The 19,419-nt window shown below is 33.2% G+C and overlaps 3 protein-coding genes across 3 annotated transcripts; 1 reads left to right on the top strand and 2 right to left on the bottom strand.

The window, feature by feature from the left end:
* The first annotated feature begins 6,596 nt into the window (after positions 1 to 6,596).
* LOC132748097 (uncharacterized) lies at positions 6,597 to 7,166 on the top strand. Its single transcript, XM_060737644.1, has one exon. It carries the CDS (start codon positions 6,597 to 6,599, stop codon positions 7,164 to 7,166), a length of 570 nt encoding a protein of 189 aa, XP_060593627.1.
* Positions 7,167 to 9,753: 2,587 nt separating this feature from the next.
* On the bottom strand, positions 9,754 to 16,199 carry LOC132748096 (galaxin-like). Its single transcript, XM_060737643.1, has 3 exons — positions 16,160 to 16,199; positions 11,791 to 11,895; positions 9,754 to 11,290 (listed from the first exon to the last, which is right to left on the bottom strand). The coding sequence occupies exons 1-3, from the start codon at positions 16,197 to 16,199 to the stop codon at positions 10,086 to 10,088; spliced, it is 1,350 nt and encodes a 449-aa protein (XP_060593626.1). The 3' UTR covers positions 9,754 to 10,085.
* A 753-nt stretch (positions 16,200 to 16,952) lies between these two features.
* On the bottom strand, positions 16,953 to 19,069 carry LOC132748089 (galaxin-like). The gene is made up of 2 exons (XM_060737635.1): positions 18,874 to 19,069; positions 16,953 to 18,164 (listed from the first exon to the last, which is right to left on the bottom strand). The coding sequence occupies exons 1-2, from the start codon at positions 18,989 to 18,991 to the stop codon at positions 17,041 to 17,043; spliced, it is 1,242 nt and encodes a 413-aa protein (XP_060593618.1). The 5' UTR covers positions 18,992 to 19,069; the 3' UTR covers positions 16,953 to 17,040.
* Positions 19,070 to 19,419: the final 350 nt, after the last annotated feature.

The raw sequence follows: 19,419 nt of genomic DNA, 5'->3' as shown, positions 1-19,419 counted from the left end.
CAAATCGAATCGATTTATTCAGGGGAATCTACATAAAAACTTACAATATTGTCAGATATATCAATATGCATATATAAATACGTTGTTTTTAATAAAATCTATTTATAATCCAGAAACGGGAAAATTACAGCATGATATATACATATTGCGTCTTTGGATATTCTATGTCTTTTCTGTTTGAATTAGACACGTCAAAAAAAAAACTAATCACGCGATAGATTTGACAAACACGTCAAAAAGTAACGACAAGGATGAACAGCCCCAAGTTTGATATAAACAATTTCAGCAGCCTAACTTATTCTTGTATTTTTAGTGGCTGTTTATTTTAATAGTGAAGATCATTCTATAGAAGAATCGCTTTCTTCATGCTTGATATTGACTTGTACATGTACATAATTTTCAACATGAATTGACTATCAATTTATTACCTATATTTTCCTAATTATTGTACATGTATATATATTTGGTTTTAGACAAACTTTCTATATTATAAAAAAAGTTTTACCTATCGTTGATCTATCTATATATATATATATAAATTATATATTTGTACTGTACGCTTTCATGTCACGTTATCGTTACAGTACCGCTTTACAGTACCGCTTTACAGTTCCACTTTACAGTACCGCTTTACATTACTTTACAGTACCGCTTTACAGTACCGCTTTACAGTACTTTACAGCACCGCTTTACAGTACCTCTTTACAGTACCGCTTAATTTACAGTACCGCTTGAACAGTTACTTTCCATTTTATTTAGTTTCGCCCATTGTTTTCTCATTTAGGGCACACGTATTTTTTTAATTGGGGACCATACGCCGCTTTTCATGGAATGGCACTACTGTGTCACATTGAAGGTTCCATGATAACCGCCGTATGAACACATATGCCGATGTTTCTAAATTCTAAATTTTACTATTTCATGTTTAAATGTTGAATTCTGCTTAAGCCGGTGCTAGGGGGCGTGGACGGTAACTTGCACTTTCCAGTACCGTCCATGAACAGGCTCAATCAAACCGAGCCTGCAACATTTTCAATTTTGCCGTGTTAATTGGGCTTTCTTTAGGGATTCTGTTTTTGTCTATTTTGTATGTTGTTCATCTTCATTTCGAATCAAAGTCGAAACAAGTGTTGTTTTTATTTTTATATTATTAAAATGTATTTTCTCCAATCCAAGATTCATTGACGTTCTTATTCTTTAACTACAGTATAACTTCGTTTTGTATAAATTTTCTTATTATGTTTTGATAAGAAAAACTTACTTAAAAAGCCAGTCGATGCAATCTGTTGTATATTGTATACATGCATACATGTATGTTTAATTATACTGTAATTCGCATGTCCATTATCTTCCCGCCACTTATATACTTGGAACATCCAGTGGTCATTAAACGATAGAACTAGCAACACGTATCTGTGTTATATATTACAAGTGCACGTTCTGTGTACATATTAATAAATATAATAATTAATAATAAAACAAAATCCCTCCTTACAACTTAAATGCTTTATCATTATATATTTCTTCACAAAAATGGTTCGAAAGATATCCCGTAAAACGTTACTTTAAAACTTTATAATATAATTTATATCTAGGATATTTGATTAATTCAGTCGAGCAAAAATCTGTAAATTTTAAATAACTTGCATTACATTATTTCCATAGAAAAAAAGAATTAACAAGGGAATAAAACTTTTCAATTGTTAGAATATTTAAATCATTTTTGTGATCTTGAAACATTGGATTTGGTATAAGATACATGTGATATTGCAATAGTACCTTTTCGGCCCTTTCCGTCAGTCTTCGGATGAGGACAAATCACAAATTGTTGTCAGACATATTATATACGGTTTTATCTTTTCCGGGTTTTCAGCTGTTTCCGCGGGATTTTCCGCGGAATAAACTCTGCTTATTTGAAACACATATGCAACACAATATTTTTTTATAAAATTAATTATTATGTCTTATGTTACCCTAGGATTGCCCATAAAATGATAAATGAATCATTAAGACGTTGAAATAAATGAAAAATCGTGCAAACATTGTACAACAATCAAGACACATTTCTCGATATAATGAGATAAATACATTGCACACAAACAAACTGAAATTTAATGTATATTGAGTTTAACCATTTATCACACACCCGTGCCGATTTTGCGACTCCGTAAATATGGTATTGCACGGCCGTGCATATATTTTGACGTGACGTCATTAGCGTTATACAAACATAGTGTAAAGACGCGCTAAATGTTAGCGTTATACTATAGGCGCGTCAATGAAAAATGACTCTTATTTCACTTGAAACGGTCTTTATTTTGGGTATGTGATAAATAGAATATTAAATTCGTGTAAGTTTATTACTGAATTTATTGCACTCGTTGAATAAAATAATATTATGCTCGCCAGAGGCTCGCATAATATAATTTTATTCAACTCGTGCAATAAATTCAGTATTGAACTTACACTCATTCAATATCCTCTATATATATAACTTGCCTGAATAGTGTACCGAAAGTGATGCGGTGACTGAACTGTGCTCTGGTGAATTTAAAATGGCATAATTACAGTCGTGATCTGGAAATTAAACTTCAAAATACCAAGAAATTCGTTTTTGTTCATCCCTAGGACTTGCGGAATTTACATGTATGTCCCATGCAGTTTCATCCGTGTAGTCGCATCACGTTTTATAAGTATACACTTCGTTGCTTTATTTCTATTTTTTATTTTGAAATATCAGGATTATGAATTCTGTTATGTTGTTTTGTATTAATTTATTAAAATAATGTGGCCAGATAAATGTGAACTTGCGGGTTTATTATTTAGTGTATGTAGATTAAGCTTCTTTAAAATATTTCAGTGCGTGTATCTCTGTGATGTGGCAAAGAAATTAGGCATTTAAACTTTTATATTCATTCATATTATTCTATTTTATTTTTAATCGTACATTTTACATGAAATGTTATACATTATGACATAATTGATCATGAAATTCAGATAACCAAAATTGAAAATTAAATAATCAGTAAGTTGTAATGGTTGAACATTACGTTTATAAATCAACTTAAAACAATGTGCAGAATGTGTCACCATGGCGACGTCAATTTTCTTTTGATTGTTTATATCAGGTGGTTGATATTCGTTTTATTACGAATTTCATTTTATGCGTCATTTTTCCCTAGTATTTGTATAATTGTCCATTATTTATAACAGTCCGATATACAAACAACAATCCTATATATCACCCATTCATCATCGTAACAACTGCATGTGTCTTTATTTATATATAACTTACATGCCGGACACCAATTTTTCATAAACTTCCCAGACAAACCATCTTACGCATGCCCACTTTAATAATTTACGCCAGAAATAATTATTGTTTTAATTTATTTATTTAAATTTTCAGAGCTTCTATGTCCTTTATAGGTAATTGTTTTTAATAATTATAGGTAATTGTTTTTAATAATTATGTTGATCATTTATGTATTTCTGCGCTGTATTTAAACCTTTTGATATATGAATTAAAATGATTTACACCAGAAATTGTTGTTACTTATCTAATTAAATGATCAAGGGTTTGTTTATGTCCTTTTCAGGCATAAACAGCCATTTCATACAAGAATGACCATACATTTACGACATTTACTATTATATAAATATATATCTATGTCTGTACTTTTCAGATTATAAGCAATTATATGTTGAAAAATGCTAAGAATATTAACAGCATGCTATCACAGAAAATATTGCTGTGCATTAAACTTATTTTTGTACAGAATTATCTTAACTTCCTTTTCGTGACATGGTGAACATGCCTCTTCCGTTTCCAGCATTTATATTGTTGACTCTTCTTTGACTGCAACAATAACAAATAACAAGTCATACGGCTGAGTTCAGAAAAGGAGCATCTAAAGTTGCCGCATGAGCATATTGTTATCAAAGCACAGAAGGCGCTGAATTTGTTTGGGTCTCAGAATGTCAGAAAGGTGAAGGTTGTGAGATTATAAACCAATTTGTTTTTGTATAGTTCCGCCAGTGTTTTCCAGTGTTTTAACTGTAGTATAGTCTGATTTTATTGACCTGTCAATAATGAATACATTATAGCACTCATTTAAATATTCTATCCCACTTCGGTTTTGTCCGTTCATTTTACGAGAATTAATATGGAGTATATCACTAACGTTTGGAAAACTCCCTATAACTTAATGTTAGTTCTCGTAACATCCGCAATCGCACAGTCGGTTAAGTGATTACCTAATGTATGAGAGGTCCGATGTTAGATCCCGTCTGTTGACATTCATTTTAGACTAATTCTGTCTTTATTTTTAGGTATATTTTTAAGAAAATGGTCAAGCGCTTGCAAAATGTCTACATGGATATTGAATCAACTAAGACACACTGAATTGTCACATTTTGTATCCGAATGAATTTTCAGTATCATTTCTTAAACAATGTTATACATACAAAAATATAGTATATTTACAAAAGAGTGCAAAAAACAACAAGATAGATTTATTGTCTGTTGAGTTGTTGGACTTCGATATTCTAGCTTTCACAGAAACTTGGTTAAGCGATTCTGTCTCCGATGAAAATCTGAAAATTCCTACATTTCATTTGCCTCTCCGCAAAGACAGATACGGAGACAGTCATGGAGGTATTATTATATATGTTAAAAACCACTTTCACTTCAAGCATAGAGCTGATCTTGAGCCAAATAACCTAGAATGCTTATGGGTCAAGGTTACATTGCATAACAACAAAAAGATACTTTTTGGCAACTTTTACAGGCCACCTAACTCTGATTCAATTTATAATAGCTTAATAGAAGAATCATTTTCACTGGCTGTCGATACTGGGTTTTTCGATATATTCATCACGGGAGATTTTAATTTCAATACTCAAAATCGTAATGCATCTTTAAATATAGCTTCACTCTGTCGAGAGAACGATCTTGTGCAACTTATTAATGAACCGACACATACATTTTACCGAAAACTCAAACTCAACTCTAGATCTTATATTTGTATCTAAAGCTGAAAATGTTTTATTTTCTGGGGTCGGTGACCATTTTCTTGACCAAAATGTTTGGTTTCACTGTCCAGTCTTTGCTCTGTTGAAATTTCACAAGCCAAAATTGCTTTCCTATTCAAGACACATATGGATGTATGACCGTTGTGACTTTAACACTCTGAAACAAGCACTAGGTGAGTTCGACTCTTGTTACCATGAGAACATCAATATTCATGCAACCAATGTAACAGAAAATATTTTAGAAATCAGCAGCAAATGTATCCCTAATAAAATTGTCAGAATACGTCCTAACGATGTACCATGGATGAATACATCAGTCCGTAAAGCTATTAGAAAACGTAAATATGCATACAGGAAGGCCAAACAAACTAACAGCGAATCCTCTTGGGCAAAATTTAGGAGACTTCGTAATGACACCGTCACATTAATGCGACGCTCTAAACTTGATTATTATGAACAAATGGCAAATAAACTTAAATCCGAACCTCTCTCACCTAAGTCTTGGTGGTCTACCCTTAAGTATTTTATTTCACCAAATACAGACAAAAATATACCTTCTTTAAAAAGCCCATATACTGACAATCTTATACACGATTCCTTTGAAAATGCTGGACTGTGAACAACTATTTTTGTAGCCAAACTTTACTGAATGATAGTGGTAAGCAAGTCTCGGAAGCAACTCCTCCAACTGACACTAATCTCCTAACATCTCTGGTTCTTAGTCCACAGGAAATAGAAGACGCATTAAATAATCTCTCTACAGGAAAAGCATCGGGCCCAGATGGAATAAACAACCATATTCTCAAAGAATCATCAGCTGAATTAACAATCCCTCTATGTTCTATCTTTAATCACTCTCTACGTTCATGTATAGTCCCTGAAACTTGGAAAGACGCAAATGTCTGTGCTATTTACAAAAAGGGTGACACTTGTCTCCCTGTCAACTATAGACCTATTTCATTACTCAGTTGCATTGAAAAGGTTTTCGAAAGAGTTATCTTCAAACACATCTATAATCATTAAAACGCTATCCGGTTTTTGTCCCCTTTTCAGTCTGGATTTAGACCAGGTGACTCCACAGTTAATCAGTTAACACTTTTATATGATACATTTTGTAAAGCGCTCGATGATGGTTTAGAAGTAAGAACGATTTTCTTTGACATAAGTAAGGCATTCGATAAGGTGTGGCACAAAGGCCTGTTGGTGCTGGTATTTCGGGTAAATTGTTAGATTGGTTTTCTAATTATCTCTCCGAAAGACGACAACGCGTTGTGCTACCTGTTACTCAATCTACATGGGATGCAGTAAATGCTGGAGTTCCTCAGGGCTCAATTTTAGGACCGACCCCTATTGTTTCTTATTTTTATAATGATATTGTCGTTGACATTGGAAGTCATATCCGTCTTTTTGCTGACGATACCAGTTTATATATTGTTGTTGAAAACCCAAATGCTGCTGTAGAACTCCTCCAATCTGATATCCTAAAAATAACAGAAAGGGCCGATACGTGGTTAGTTAACTTTAAACCTGCAAAGTCCGAATGCCTATTGCTAAGTAGAAAAATGCATCAGCAAAGCCACCCATCTCTAAACATGCATGGCCATATTATACCGGAAGTAGGACACCACAAACATCTGGGTATCATTCTTTCAAATGACTGCTCTTGGCATGAACACATTAACTTTATAGTAAATAAAGCATGGAAACGGGTTCACATTATGCGTAGACTGAAATTTACTCTTGATAAGAAATCCCTTGAAGTAATATACACTTCTTTCATCCGACCATTTCTAGAATATGCTGATGTTATATGGAATAATTGCTCTATGGCTGAAAAGGATATTCTTGATAAGATCCAAAACGAATGTGCTCGTATTGTATCGGGAGCAACCAAACTGGTCTCTCTCGATAAACTTCAACAGGAAGTGAATTGGTCATCCCTAGAAGAGAGACGACGCGTTCACAGGCTTATACTGTTTTATAAGATGATAAATGGTCTTGCACCAGAATATCTAACAAATCTCGTTCCCCCAAATATTGGATCAACGTCTTCGTACAACCTTCGAAACCCAGATCAGTTGAGACCTGTATATTCCCGAACTAACCAATATTACATTTTTTTTTACCCGTGACAGTTCGCGATTGGAATAACCTATCAACAGAATGATGTAAGAAATTCACCCACTTTAAATGTTTTTAAAAGTAAAGTTATGCCAGTCAGTGATAGTACGCCCGCTTATTTTTACAGCGGATCACGAATGGCACAGGTCTTACATGCTAACCTTCGCATGAATTGTACCAAACCAAATCATCACCTTTTCACTCGCAATATAGTCCAATCTACCCTTTGCCATTGTGGACAACCTGAAAACAACTATCACTATCTTCTCGAATGTCACTTTTATAGTTGCCACCGAACATGCCTTTTTACAAAAGTGCGTCAAATCACTCAAAATGTCTCTCTTCATACTCTTCTGTTTGGGGTTGTTTCTCTTTCTCAATCAGACAATTCGGAGTTATTTTTGGCCGTCCAAAAATACATAATAGTGCGAGGTTTGCATGACGAGTAAATGTTGCAAAGTACTGTCTACGACTTAACAATTACACTGGTAAACACTTAAACAATAATAATCGTTTTTATACTGTCTATGTGCTAAATATTCATTTATCTCTTCATCTCTAAACGTTGGTTTTCATCTTAATCTTCCTTCTTCTTTTTCTCTTTCTTTATTTTTTTCTATTAATATATTATATCAAAATATCTATCAATTACAAATAATGCAAGAGCCTTACCACATGTCCTAGTTGTGTGTATTGTTTTCAAAAATATTTTGTATACAATTAATAGAAGCGGTTGTGGTACACATTTGTTATATGCTCTTTACTTGCTCATCTACCAGCCATGTATAAGTTTTATTGTAATTTATCAATAATTGAGATTGACTTTAATAAGCACCTAGTGCTTCCGTCAAAATCCATTGCGTGTATTATGTTAGTATAGTTATGAAACTGTGTGTATAATGTATGATTAAAATATATGCAATAAATATGTTTAAACTAAAACATATTAAAAGAGAACAACCATAATTTCAAATTTTTTGAAAATAGTTATGAATAAGAAAAAAACCTTAGACATACACTGTTTCGATCTTACAACAAGCAGGACATTTTGATATTATATATCCGTGGTTTACCCTATTGCGCTAAAACGGTCAGCGTAACTAATTCATAAAAACTAGATAATTTAATCACATCTTACTGCGTACCTCTCACGGAATTTACCGAACATATATCGAATATTAATATATTCTGTGCATTGACCGTATAATGAGTATGTAATTGACAGGTTAATAAAATCAAACAATAAATTGACTATAAGACTAATTGCAACTGTGATATTCAATTCAATGTTTATTTGACTTAAACAATTGAAAAATATGAGTTGCCTTAACTGGGATTTGAACTCCAGACATCTCGCTTCCTAAGCGAGCGTGCAAACCCCTCAGCCACGGTGAAGTTATATGTTAACGGCCTGAAGAAAACCATATTATTCTAAATTTATTATTTCGACGCTAAACATGTTGTTTAACACAGATGTAAATAATCCTGGAACTTACTATAAGCATGTTTATCTATCTTTAATAAAACAATATTAGAAATCTTCGACCATTCGGGAACTATTTTGCTTGAAAATTGATGCGCCTGTCATTTGACAATCTTTACGCAGTGATCTCCCCTGACATTTTCGGCGTTAGTGTACATATAAAGGGAAGTAACCGCTTCAAAAAGCGAACTACTTTAGGCATTTGCAATTAACAGCATCAGGGTTGGAAAGTTTGCTACCATTATTTGTTTTGTCTGACGACCCAAACAAATAAAAATGACCGTTTTTATTGAAAAGCCGCCTGTTACAAGTTCAATCTGTTATGTAACTATGAAAAATGCTTCAATACCGACGAAACTTTGCATAAATGTTGACTGGACAATAGCCTTTGTAACAGCATGCTCAATCTTAAATTTCTTGTTACCATGATAACGATAGGGGCGTCTCAAAATTGCCAAATATCACTATTTTGCATTGTTTCAAAGTGCTGCAACTTATAAATGAATTCAGACAGAGTGAAAGCCTTTCAGCGTTGGTTACAAGTTACCTGAAGATCTACCTGAGACCATTTTCAGCCTGTCATATGTCCAAAATTTTCTTGGCGATAAGGGGCATTACGGGCCCCCTTCAACCCCCAAAACAGAAGGGGGCACATCCTTCTTCTGGCAATCCCTTAATGTACCTTTTGGATAGGGAGCGGCGTCGAAAAAGTGATCACTCTTTAACAACATTTCTCAATCGAAAAACAGTGTTTTGGGGACATTATTTGACGCCGCAAAAGGGAGGGTTGGACAAACATCAAAACACGCCTATTTGAGGTAAAAGTTTAATTTGTTACGAAAATTCAAGATACTTGAATACTATTTAAGAAATCAAAATAACATTATATATGCATGTAATAACTCCAAACACTTTGTACAAAACTTTTCTCGACCTTGCAAACTTTGTATTCTTTATCTATTTTTTACATTTTCTCACATTTAAACAACAAGTTTTGGACGGTAAATGAGAATCTTTATGTCGTGTTAATATTCAATAATGACTGAGAAAGATATCCAATTATGTCCCAACTACGATTCAATTTTAATAGAATAAAAATTGGCGGCGCAAAAGAACGGAGACTGAATCTGTCACGCATGACTTGTATTGTGTTGTATTGCACTGCATTGCATTGTATTGTATTATTATACTGGATTTGTAAGGTTTTTTTAAACATGTAAAATAGAACACCAATATGAGATGAACTTCATTTTATTTTACATTTGGTTTTACCTGTTGAATAATATTTTAATTTTAATTATATATGCACGTAATTGTATAGAAATAACAACATGTTTCCGAAATAATCAAAAGTGAAAAAGTTGAAAGTAGAAATAGATTTAATGAAAATAAAATAATGCTTTTTTTTCTTATTCCTCGGCAAAAATGGAAAGAAATGTTCTAGTTTTCAACAGATTTGACCGTTACAGCACATCTTTATCCTAGGATCGTAGGCTTTCGTACCACAACATCTCGTACCATCAGCTTTCCGAGCCACGGATTCATTACAACACAGGCTCAAGTTCTGGTCGTATGCTTTCGTGCCGCAGCATCGGGTTCCTTTACTTTTGCTTACAACCTTTCCATTGCAACATAGGCTTAAATTTTGAAAATATGCCTGCGTTCCACAACATTTCGTACCGTCTCTTTTACTTGGTGTGTTTCCATTGCAACAGAGACTCAAATAAGAAAAATATGCTTTCGTGCCACAACAGCTTGACCCATCTGACTTGCTTACTTTTTTCCCATTACAACACATACTCAAATTAGGGTGGTATGCCTTCGTGTCACAGCATTTCGTACCGTCTCTTTTACTTGGTGTGTTTCCATTGCAACAGAGACTCAAATCAGAAAAATATGCTTTTGTTCCACAACAACGAGACCCATCTGCCTTGCTTACTTTTTTTTCATTACAACACATACTCAAATTTGGATTGTATGCCTTTGTGCCACAGCATTTCGTCCCCTCACGTTTGCTTACTGCCTTTCCATTGCAACACAGACTAAGATTTGGGTAATATGCTTTCGTACCACAACAACTAGTCCCGTCTGATTTTCTCGCCCTTTCTCCATCACAACACCTGCTCAAATTTGGGTCGTATGCTTTGGTACCACAGCATTTTGTACCATCTCTTTTGCTAGCTGTGTTCCCATTGCAACAAAGGCTCAATGTTGGATTGTATGCTTTTGTACCACAGCAAGTTGTTCCATCAGCTTTACTCGCTACTTTTCCATTGCAACATAATTTCGTACCTCGGTCATAAGCTTTCGTCCCACAGCATGTCGTACCGTCACGTTTGCTTACAACGTTATCATTGCAACACAAACTTATAGTGGGATGATAGGCTTTCGTACCACAACATCTTGTTCCGTCTCTTTTATTGACTCTATTTCCGTTGCAACATAAGCTCAAATTGGGATTATATGCTTTAGTATCGCAGCATCTTGTTCCGTCTGCTTTATTTGCCGTTTTTCCATTGCAGCACAGACTTAATCTGGAGTCATATGCTTTTGTTCCGCAGCAACTATTACCGTCTGATTTACTTGCAACTGTTCCGTTACAACATCTGCTCAAATCAGTTTCGTATCTTCTCGTTCCGCACACGCTTGTTCCTGTAATTAAACTTTGCACAGTAATTACACTTGAATTATATCAGGGATTGATTAATTAGAATAAAGTTAAGAGTGTCGGTGTGGCCGAGTGGTTAACGCGTCGGACTATTTATCTAAATATTGATGGCTGCGTTAGTTTCAACCAAGTCACGGCAAGCCGTTGTTTCCGTGAGCAAGACACTAAACATATACATACATTGCATAGTTCTGGTTGATTCCATAAACAGATGCGATAATTTTTCAATAAGCTTATATCTCCCAACGCAATCGAACTAAAATAAATTTGTATTGATATCCTCGGTCCGCTATTTGAAGTCAACACATAGTTTGAATTTGTCCCTTAAAGTTACTGTTAAAAATGGTCTGTTCAGTTAAAGGTATTATGCGATGTAATGTTTAAACTAAAGTTACTCCATGGTTAATAAATGTGGGACATTACTATTTTGTCGAATCTTTACTTTAAGAGTATTACTTCTAAGACTTAAGTAAATATTCGGTACCTCCATTCACAGGAGTAATGATTGTGATTACGAAACAAACGACAATTACTCCTATTTCTTTCATTTTGTCTCCGACGCAAGCACCTGTCATCAGATGGTAATACCCTACAAAATATAGAAATGATTAGGCACATATTACAACATGAAAGTCCACGTCTTATCATCTTTATTGTCGGTGACAGAATACTAAATTTCGTACTTGTAGGACCCACGTTATCGTAAACATTTATTGCATTGATTTGTGTTTATGACGGAAGTGTGTATGAATAACAATTACCAAAAAGTAGCACAGAGACTTTGTGAAAATTGTTGTTACTAAAATCAAAATATTAAACATACGATGTACTTCCTTATGGATAATTGTTGAAAACTATTCCATAGAGTCAGTAATATTGATTCTTAAAGCCCAAAAGTTTGCAAAAATAAATTTGTTTCTAAACTTATACGGCTATTCGACATTATACAGTCATTTCATGAGTGTTTGTGGAACAGGTAAAAACTGTTGCCTAGGTAATCAGGGATGACGTTTGGAACAGTTGCAAGAGGCCGAATGATATCCATGACATTGTGGGACAACAGTTTTCTTTTCCAAAAACACCCATGAAATAATTGTTTTATTATCTAATACTTTGCAATCAAACTACAATAAATATTGCAACAACATACAAATAACATTTTTTTAATTGTTTACATATATGAATCTTATAGACAAACCACTATTGTACATTAACCTAATCGACGTTCGATAATCGAAAAGTGGCGGGCGGCGTTAACGGAAATATCTTACTCTGAAGCAAGTTTTAAACATAATATTTCATAAACGTTTACTAATTTTGAAACCTGAACTCTAGCTTCTCACGTCTTTTCTTTCGCTATTTTTATTATCATTTTTTATATCACTTTTGTCCTACAACAATACTTTGTCAGTTGCTAGATAAAAATATGTTTGATCAAAGTTTTTTATTAAATATTTCCAGCAAAATGATTTAACTGTATCAAACATTGACCAAATATTGAAGCATATAAGCTGTATTGTCAATACGGAATCCTTTTCCACTATACAAAATCATTACCACGATAAGAATTATGCAAAACAGTCAAATGTATAAAGCATCCTTTCGTTTAAATCAAGTCAAAATGTCACCAAAGCTAATTTATTTTTGCTGCAGTATTATAATTAAAATGTCGCAAATAAATTATGTGTGTTTTAACTTTCTTCAAAGGTATTTATAATTACATGTGAGTATAAATAACGTTATAACTTACCGCACGAGAAGAACACGCTTAATGTGATGTTTTTGTTTTATAAAATAGTTCTAAATATTTCCACCGGTTCTACAGATAATACTGTTTGCTTCAAAATGAGATTAAAACGCCCAGCACAACTGCCTCTGTATTCATTTATTTATATACCTATTTCAAATGTCAAATATTGAACACGATCAACCGAAATCAGCATCTGATGATACTTTAATTAGTGTAATGTTAGATAATTGTCACATGAACTTTACAAATTACTTTAATAAGTCTATTTAAACGCTTTCATAAGCCAATCATCTCTTGTGATAGTCAGGGTAATCATATTTGTACAAAGTGCATGGAAAATATCGAAATTACTTAATTTTCTGTAAAATGATAAATCGTCTCCAAAATGTTCCTGAAAATCCAGTATAATTCAACACGTTTATGTGTGTGTTATATATATATTGATATATATTGTAAGTCATAATCACCGGGGCAACGTTTAAAGGGACCTTTAATACAAAGATAAGCAATGTCCTTTTATATGATAATTTTTTTCTTTCCCTTCTGATGGAAAATATGCAAAATATTATTAGTCGATATTTTCATTTTATTTAATTAAAGCCAACTTTCATACGAATTATATTATTTACTCCCTGTAATTGTCGTTTCCCACAAACTCAGAGCTTTTAAAATCATTTAACTATGTAGAAGCTATGTAGTTTAGGAACAAAATTGGTTTGAGAACAATCTTAAGGTAAGTAAATAAATATTTAAAAAAAATATAATGTGTTACTTCCTAATTGAAAAAGAATTCGAGCAACAAAATCATGGAATTTATATACTCAACATTTTCCGGTTTAACTGGGATGTGTAGTTGGCTATAAGAGACCATTGTATTGGGTTTGAAAGACATGCATTTCACGCATTCAGTAAAACAATTTTATACAAGATGTAACATGTATAAATTCTTTATTCATAAACTGATTTTCTAAATATAGATTTTTTTTATTCCACCTTTCACATATTCATGTCGTGGATACCTCATATTAATATAATAACTCAAATTTGTTTTCAAGTTATATTTCATGCATATTTATAACGTCAAATTTAAACCCACCAATCAGGTAATTGTTTAATTAAGCGGACTGGTAGTGATGTAATAAAGTGAATACAAATAAAGTTAATGAAGTTTAAACAAAATTAATATTTAGGTTTGACACTAAGTATGTTATTATTCATCCGTATTTAGTAAGTATGATGTATGAATGATAATATTATGTATGATGTAGTTCAACATATACATTTGTACATCTTTTCACAGAAATGTAATACTCGTACACACACAGAGTTTAAAAGCACGGTGCTCAAGTATGTTACATACATTGAATTCCTTTTTATTGTATTGTAATTTGTGGGGAAACTCGGTAAAGCATTTTTTCTTCTTTTAGACTTGCAAGAAATTTGCGGTTAGTAATGTAGTGGTAAACATCGTTATTTTTACATGGCAATGATAATGACGAGCATGTTGACGAAACTGTATGTTGTAATTAAAGTTGTTACCACACTTAAGTGAAATTTTACATATGTATATAATTATGCTTCTAAAACAATTTTCAAACATCGAAGAATTTGTAAAATATGTATTGCAAAAATATTTGTCACATGATATTTAATCATTCAAATATATGTCTTCATTTTTAATGAAAAAATTGACTTAGACTTTTTAAAAAATAAAAGTTTAAATATCTCCCTTTATTAACATGAAGAAATCTTTACAAATAGTGCATTTTGGAACTTACAATAGTGATAAATCTTCATTTGAGCATTATATTTATGATATAAATCATAAAAAAATGAATTACATGATCTTTAAAGTATTATAAAAAACAATCTAAACAATAAGAAAGATTGTTATCAATGAAATACACGAATCTAAGCGGAAGAGATGGCTTTTTTTCTACGTAGAATGGAAATTGTACGTGATAAACGTGGTTTGTAAAACACGGTGTCCCTAGCGCTATCAGAAGTAAACATCAAACCATGACAATCGACAATACCATCCTTGGTTTTACAAATATAAGTTTACAATACGCTCTTATGTTCTTTTTATAGTACCATTCGTTCATTAATGTTGCATGCCCTTTGAAATATATAAAATATTGTTATTTGTTGAAAACTCTCGTACAGTAAAACATTTTCATCATGTAAACATGTATGAAATTAGTTCTTGAGTAATGTATACGTAGTAATAATAATAGTTATAATAAATATTTGATGAACAGCGTAATGACGATGAAGGTGACAGTGGTGTTCGTGGAGGCAGAGATGTTGCCGACGGAAATGAAAGTGATAACAATGATACCTCTGAAAAAGATTTGTTGGGTTTCCCTTCAATGAATAGAGCGAGAAAGCTGCATATTTTTTAATTCATTTGCATTACTAACTAAAGAATCGAAATAAAAAGAAATATTCATATTACATGTACTTAAATGAGACAGATCTTTACTACCAGATTGTTGGCAAGTGAAGTTATAGGTGATGATTTCATTTTTTCCTACATATACTATAAATGTTACGGCGGCACAAGAAAAACATGCTGCGGCACCAGAGCTTATACAGTTTTTACTCTCAAACACGCTGTACAAGCGTTAAACACTACGGCGCAACTAGATCAAATCTCAAGCTTTGGAATCAAATATCAAACATGCTGTGTTGGGGTGATACATTATGGCGCAAGAAAATCATGCCGAGTCACTAAAATTCCAATTATAACCATGCTATTCATAAATCTCCATTACTAATTTATCAAAGTCTTTTAATGGAATATTTTTATGCTTATCAGATCATAGTTTTCTATTCAATTCGTTCATTACTCGTTATTCCATACTCTCTATTGTTTCAAGATATCTTGTCAACTTAAATCCTTTGAAAACAGGATGGTTACCTATATACCTAAAACACAAATTCAACAACGTCCAATATCAATACAGGGCCATTTAAAAGAAGTTCATAAATAGTTATGTATTTATTTGTCCATATGGCACAGATGCTTCCTTAATCTAATGAACATCTGATGATAATGGCAGACGAACAGACAAAGGAAATTGTACATGACTCTCCCTACCTGGCATAAAAACGCCATCCAACTTTTCCAATGTGGGCATCTTGATTTTTCCCAATATAGAGAATTTAAAATCTCAATATTATATCTTACAGTATGCTTTAAAAAAAATAAAAACAAGCAAAACCCATGATGTGCTGACCAACATTACTGTAAAGTTTCATGATTCTAGGTCAAATACGTACTGTTTGAGAATTTGCAAATTGCGAATCGTTTACCAACTTAAGGTCAATAACTCTACTACTACTGTATAAATCAACAAGCAAACTCCCAGGAAGAGGTGAAACCGAATAAGCTTTACTGTGGAAAAGATTTGACAAAGTGATAACATTTGTTGAAATAGCCATGAGTGAAACTGTAAATCAGTGACATTTAGAAAACACTTAAATGTTTTGCTTGTTAATATTAATAATACATGTTTATTTCAATGTCATCATTAAAACATCATTAATTATATTTGATATACTTGAACGGGATTAATTTGAAATATACTTAATGTGCTTATTTTTTTAAACAAGGGGAATGTTGCATATTGTATACATATGTTGAATCTTAATATTATTATCTTATATTGTAATTCGCATGTCAATTATCTTCCCGCCACTTTATACTTTGAACATTCAGTGGTCATTAAACGATAGAACTAGCAATACGTGTCTGTGTTATATAATACAAGTGCACGCTCTGTGTTCATATTTATAAATATATCCATAATACAACATAATGTTTTGTTAAAATTTAGATACAACACCAGTTTGAGATGAACTTTGTTTTATTTGACATTTGGATTTTCTAGATAAATATGCATATATATTCAATGAAATGTTTTGTTTTATTTAATTTTTCTTATTCCTCGGCAAAAGTAGAAAGAAATGTTCCCCTGTTCAACAGATTTGACCGTTACAGCACATCTTTAGCCTAGGATCGTAGGCTTTCGTACCACAACATTTCGTACCATCAGCTTTCCGAGCCACTGATTCATCACAACACAGACTCAAGTTAGAGTCGAATGCTTTCGTGCCGCAGCATTTGGTTCCTTCACTTTTGCTTACAGTCTTTCCATTGCAACATAGGCTTAAATTTGGAAAATACGCCTTCGTTCCACAGCAACTCGTTCCGTCGGATTTACTTACTTTTTCCAGATTACAACATATACTCAAGTTTGGGTCGTATGCCTTCGTGCCACAGCATTTCGTACCATCTCTTTTACTTTGAGTGTTTCCATTACAACAGATGCTCAAATCAGGAAAATATGCTTTCTTTCCACAACAACTCGACCCATCTGCCTTGCTTACTTTTTCTTCATTACAACACATACTCAAAGTTGGATTGTATGCCTTCGTACCACAGCATTTCGTCCCCTCACCTTTGCTAACTGCCTTTCCATTACAACACAGACTAAGATTTGGGTTATATGCTTTTGTACCACAACAACTCGTCCCGTCGGATTTGCTTGCCCTTTCCTGATCACAACACATGCTCAAATTTGGGTCGTATGCCTTGGTACCACAGCATTTCGTACCATCTCTTTTGCTGGCTGTGTTCCCATTGCAACAAAGGCTCAAAGTTGAGTTGTACGCTTTTGTACCACAGCAACTTGTTCCATCAGTTTTACTCGCTACTGTTCCATTGCAACATAATTTAATACCTTTGTCATAAGCTTTCGTCCCACAGCATGTCGTACCGTCACGTTTGCTTACAACGTTACCATTGCAACACAAACTTAAAGTGGGATTATAGGCTTTCGTACCACAACAACTTGTTCCATCTCTTTTACTGACTGTATTTCCGTTGCAACATAAGCTCAAATTGGAATCATATGCTTTAGTATCGCAGCATTTTGTTCCGTCTGCTTTATTTGCCGTTTTTCCATTGCAGCAAAGACTTAATCTGGAGTCATATGCTTTTGTTCCGCAGCAACTATTACCGTCTGATTTACTTGCAACTGCTCCGTTACAACATCTGTTCAAATCAGTTTCGTATCTTCTCGTTCCGCACACGCTTGTTCCTGAAATTAGAATTTGCACTCTTATTACACTTTAATAACAGCAGGTATTAATAAGAATAAAATTAAGAGTGGCGGCGTTGCCAAGTGGTGAACATGTCAGACTAGTTATGTAAATAATGCTGGTCGCGTTGGTTTGAACCAAGTCACGGGCAAGCCGTTGTTTCCGTGAGCAAGACATTTTACATTCATTGCAAAGTTCTGGTTGGTTCCAGGAATAGATAGGATAATGTTTGTTTCAATAAGCTGATAACTTCCAACGCAATCGAACTAAAATTAACTGTATTAACTAATGATATCCATGATGTCACGAGACATCATGTACATGTATGAGCAACATAAAACTAGAAGCAAAACATGATTTTTTTGTACAAAAAAGAAGATTTAAATTAATTATTCTAAACGCTTAGTCCGTTGGCGACAGCAAATTTTCTAGAAATAAGACCAGTGTAGACCAAAATGAGGCAGTTGATACCAGTATGTAGTTGGTTTGCACGGTTCGCTATTCAGTCAACACCAAGTTTGAAATTGTCCCTTAAAGTTATAAATTGTTTTGTCAAGTTTGTTAAAAGCTGACAGCTCAAATATATTAAGCAAGATAAGGGTTAAATTAGAATTACAGGATAATAAATGTAGGACATTACTATTTTGTCGAATCTTTACATTACATATGAGTATTACTTCTTAGACAAATAAAGTAAATATTCGGTACCTCCATTCACAGGATCAATGATTGTGATTACCAAACAAACAACGATTAATGTTATTTCTTTCATTTTGTCACCGACGCAAGCACCTGTCATCAGATTGTGATACCCTACAATTAACATGGAGAAATGATTAGGCAAATATTACAACATGAAAGTCATGAAACGTCATACATGTATGTACTTTAGACTATTACTTTTCGTACATGATAGGAACCACTTTATTGTAAGCATTTATTGCATTAATGTGTGTTTATGGCGGCTTGGGTATGAATAGCAAGTACCTAAAAAAAGTACAAAAACTTTGTGACAATTGTTGTTATTTGAATCAAAATAATTAACATACGATGTACTATGTCATGGATAATTGTTGAAAATTAAACTTAATAGAATCATATTGATTCTTGATGCCCAATTGTCTGCAAAAATAAAGTTATTTCGAAACTTATACGGCTATTCGACATTTTACAGATATTTCATGTGTGTTTGTGGAACAATAAAAACTGTTGCCAAGGTATCAGGGATGACGTTTGGAACTGTTGTCCTTGACA

The sequence above is a fragment of the Ruditapes philippinarum genome, unplaced genomic scaffold, assembly GCF_026571515.1.
Source record: "Ruditapes philippinarum isolate M1 unplaced genomic scaffold, ASM2657151v2 ctg711_1_1_1_1, whole genome shotgun sequence".
Taxonomy (NCBI): domain Eukaryota; kingdom Metazoa; phylum Mollusca; class Bivalvia; order Venerida; family Veneridae; genus Ruditapes; species Ruditapes philippinarum.
The sequence above is the reverse complement of the archived record's forward strand: the minus strand, read 5'-3'. Positions and strand labels throughout refer to the sequence as shown.

Coding starts and splice junctions, on each gene's coding strand:
- LOC132748096 (XM_060737643.1), bottom strand. CDS start 16,199: ATGCCCACATTGGAAAAGTTGGATGGCGTTTTTATGCCAG. Junction 11,896..16,159: donor GGATGGCGTTTTTATGCCAG/GTAGGGAGAGTC, acceptor TATATTTTGTAG/GGTATTACCATCTGATGACA. Junction 11,291..11,790: donor CATTACTCCTGTGAATGGAG/GTACCGAATATT, acceptor GTTTAATTACAG/GAACAAGCGTGTGCGGAACG.
- LOC132748089 (XM_060737635.1), bottom strand. CDS start 18,991: ATGTTAATTGTAGGGTATCACAATCTGATGACAGGTGCTTGCGTCGGT. Junction 18,165..18,873: donor CATTGATCCTGTGAATGGAG/GTACCGAATATT, acceptor TTCTAATTTCAG/GAACAAGCGTGTGCGGAACG.
- LOC132748097 (XM_060737644.1), top strand. CDS start 6,597: ATGCATCAGCAAAGCCACCCATCTCTAAACATGCATGGCCATATTATA.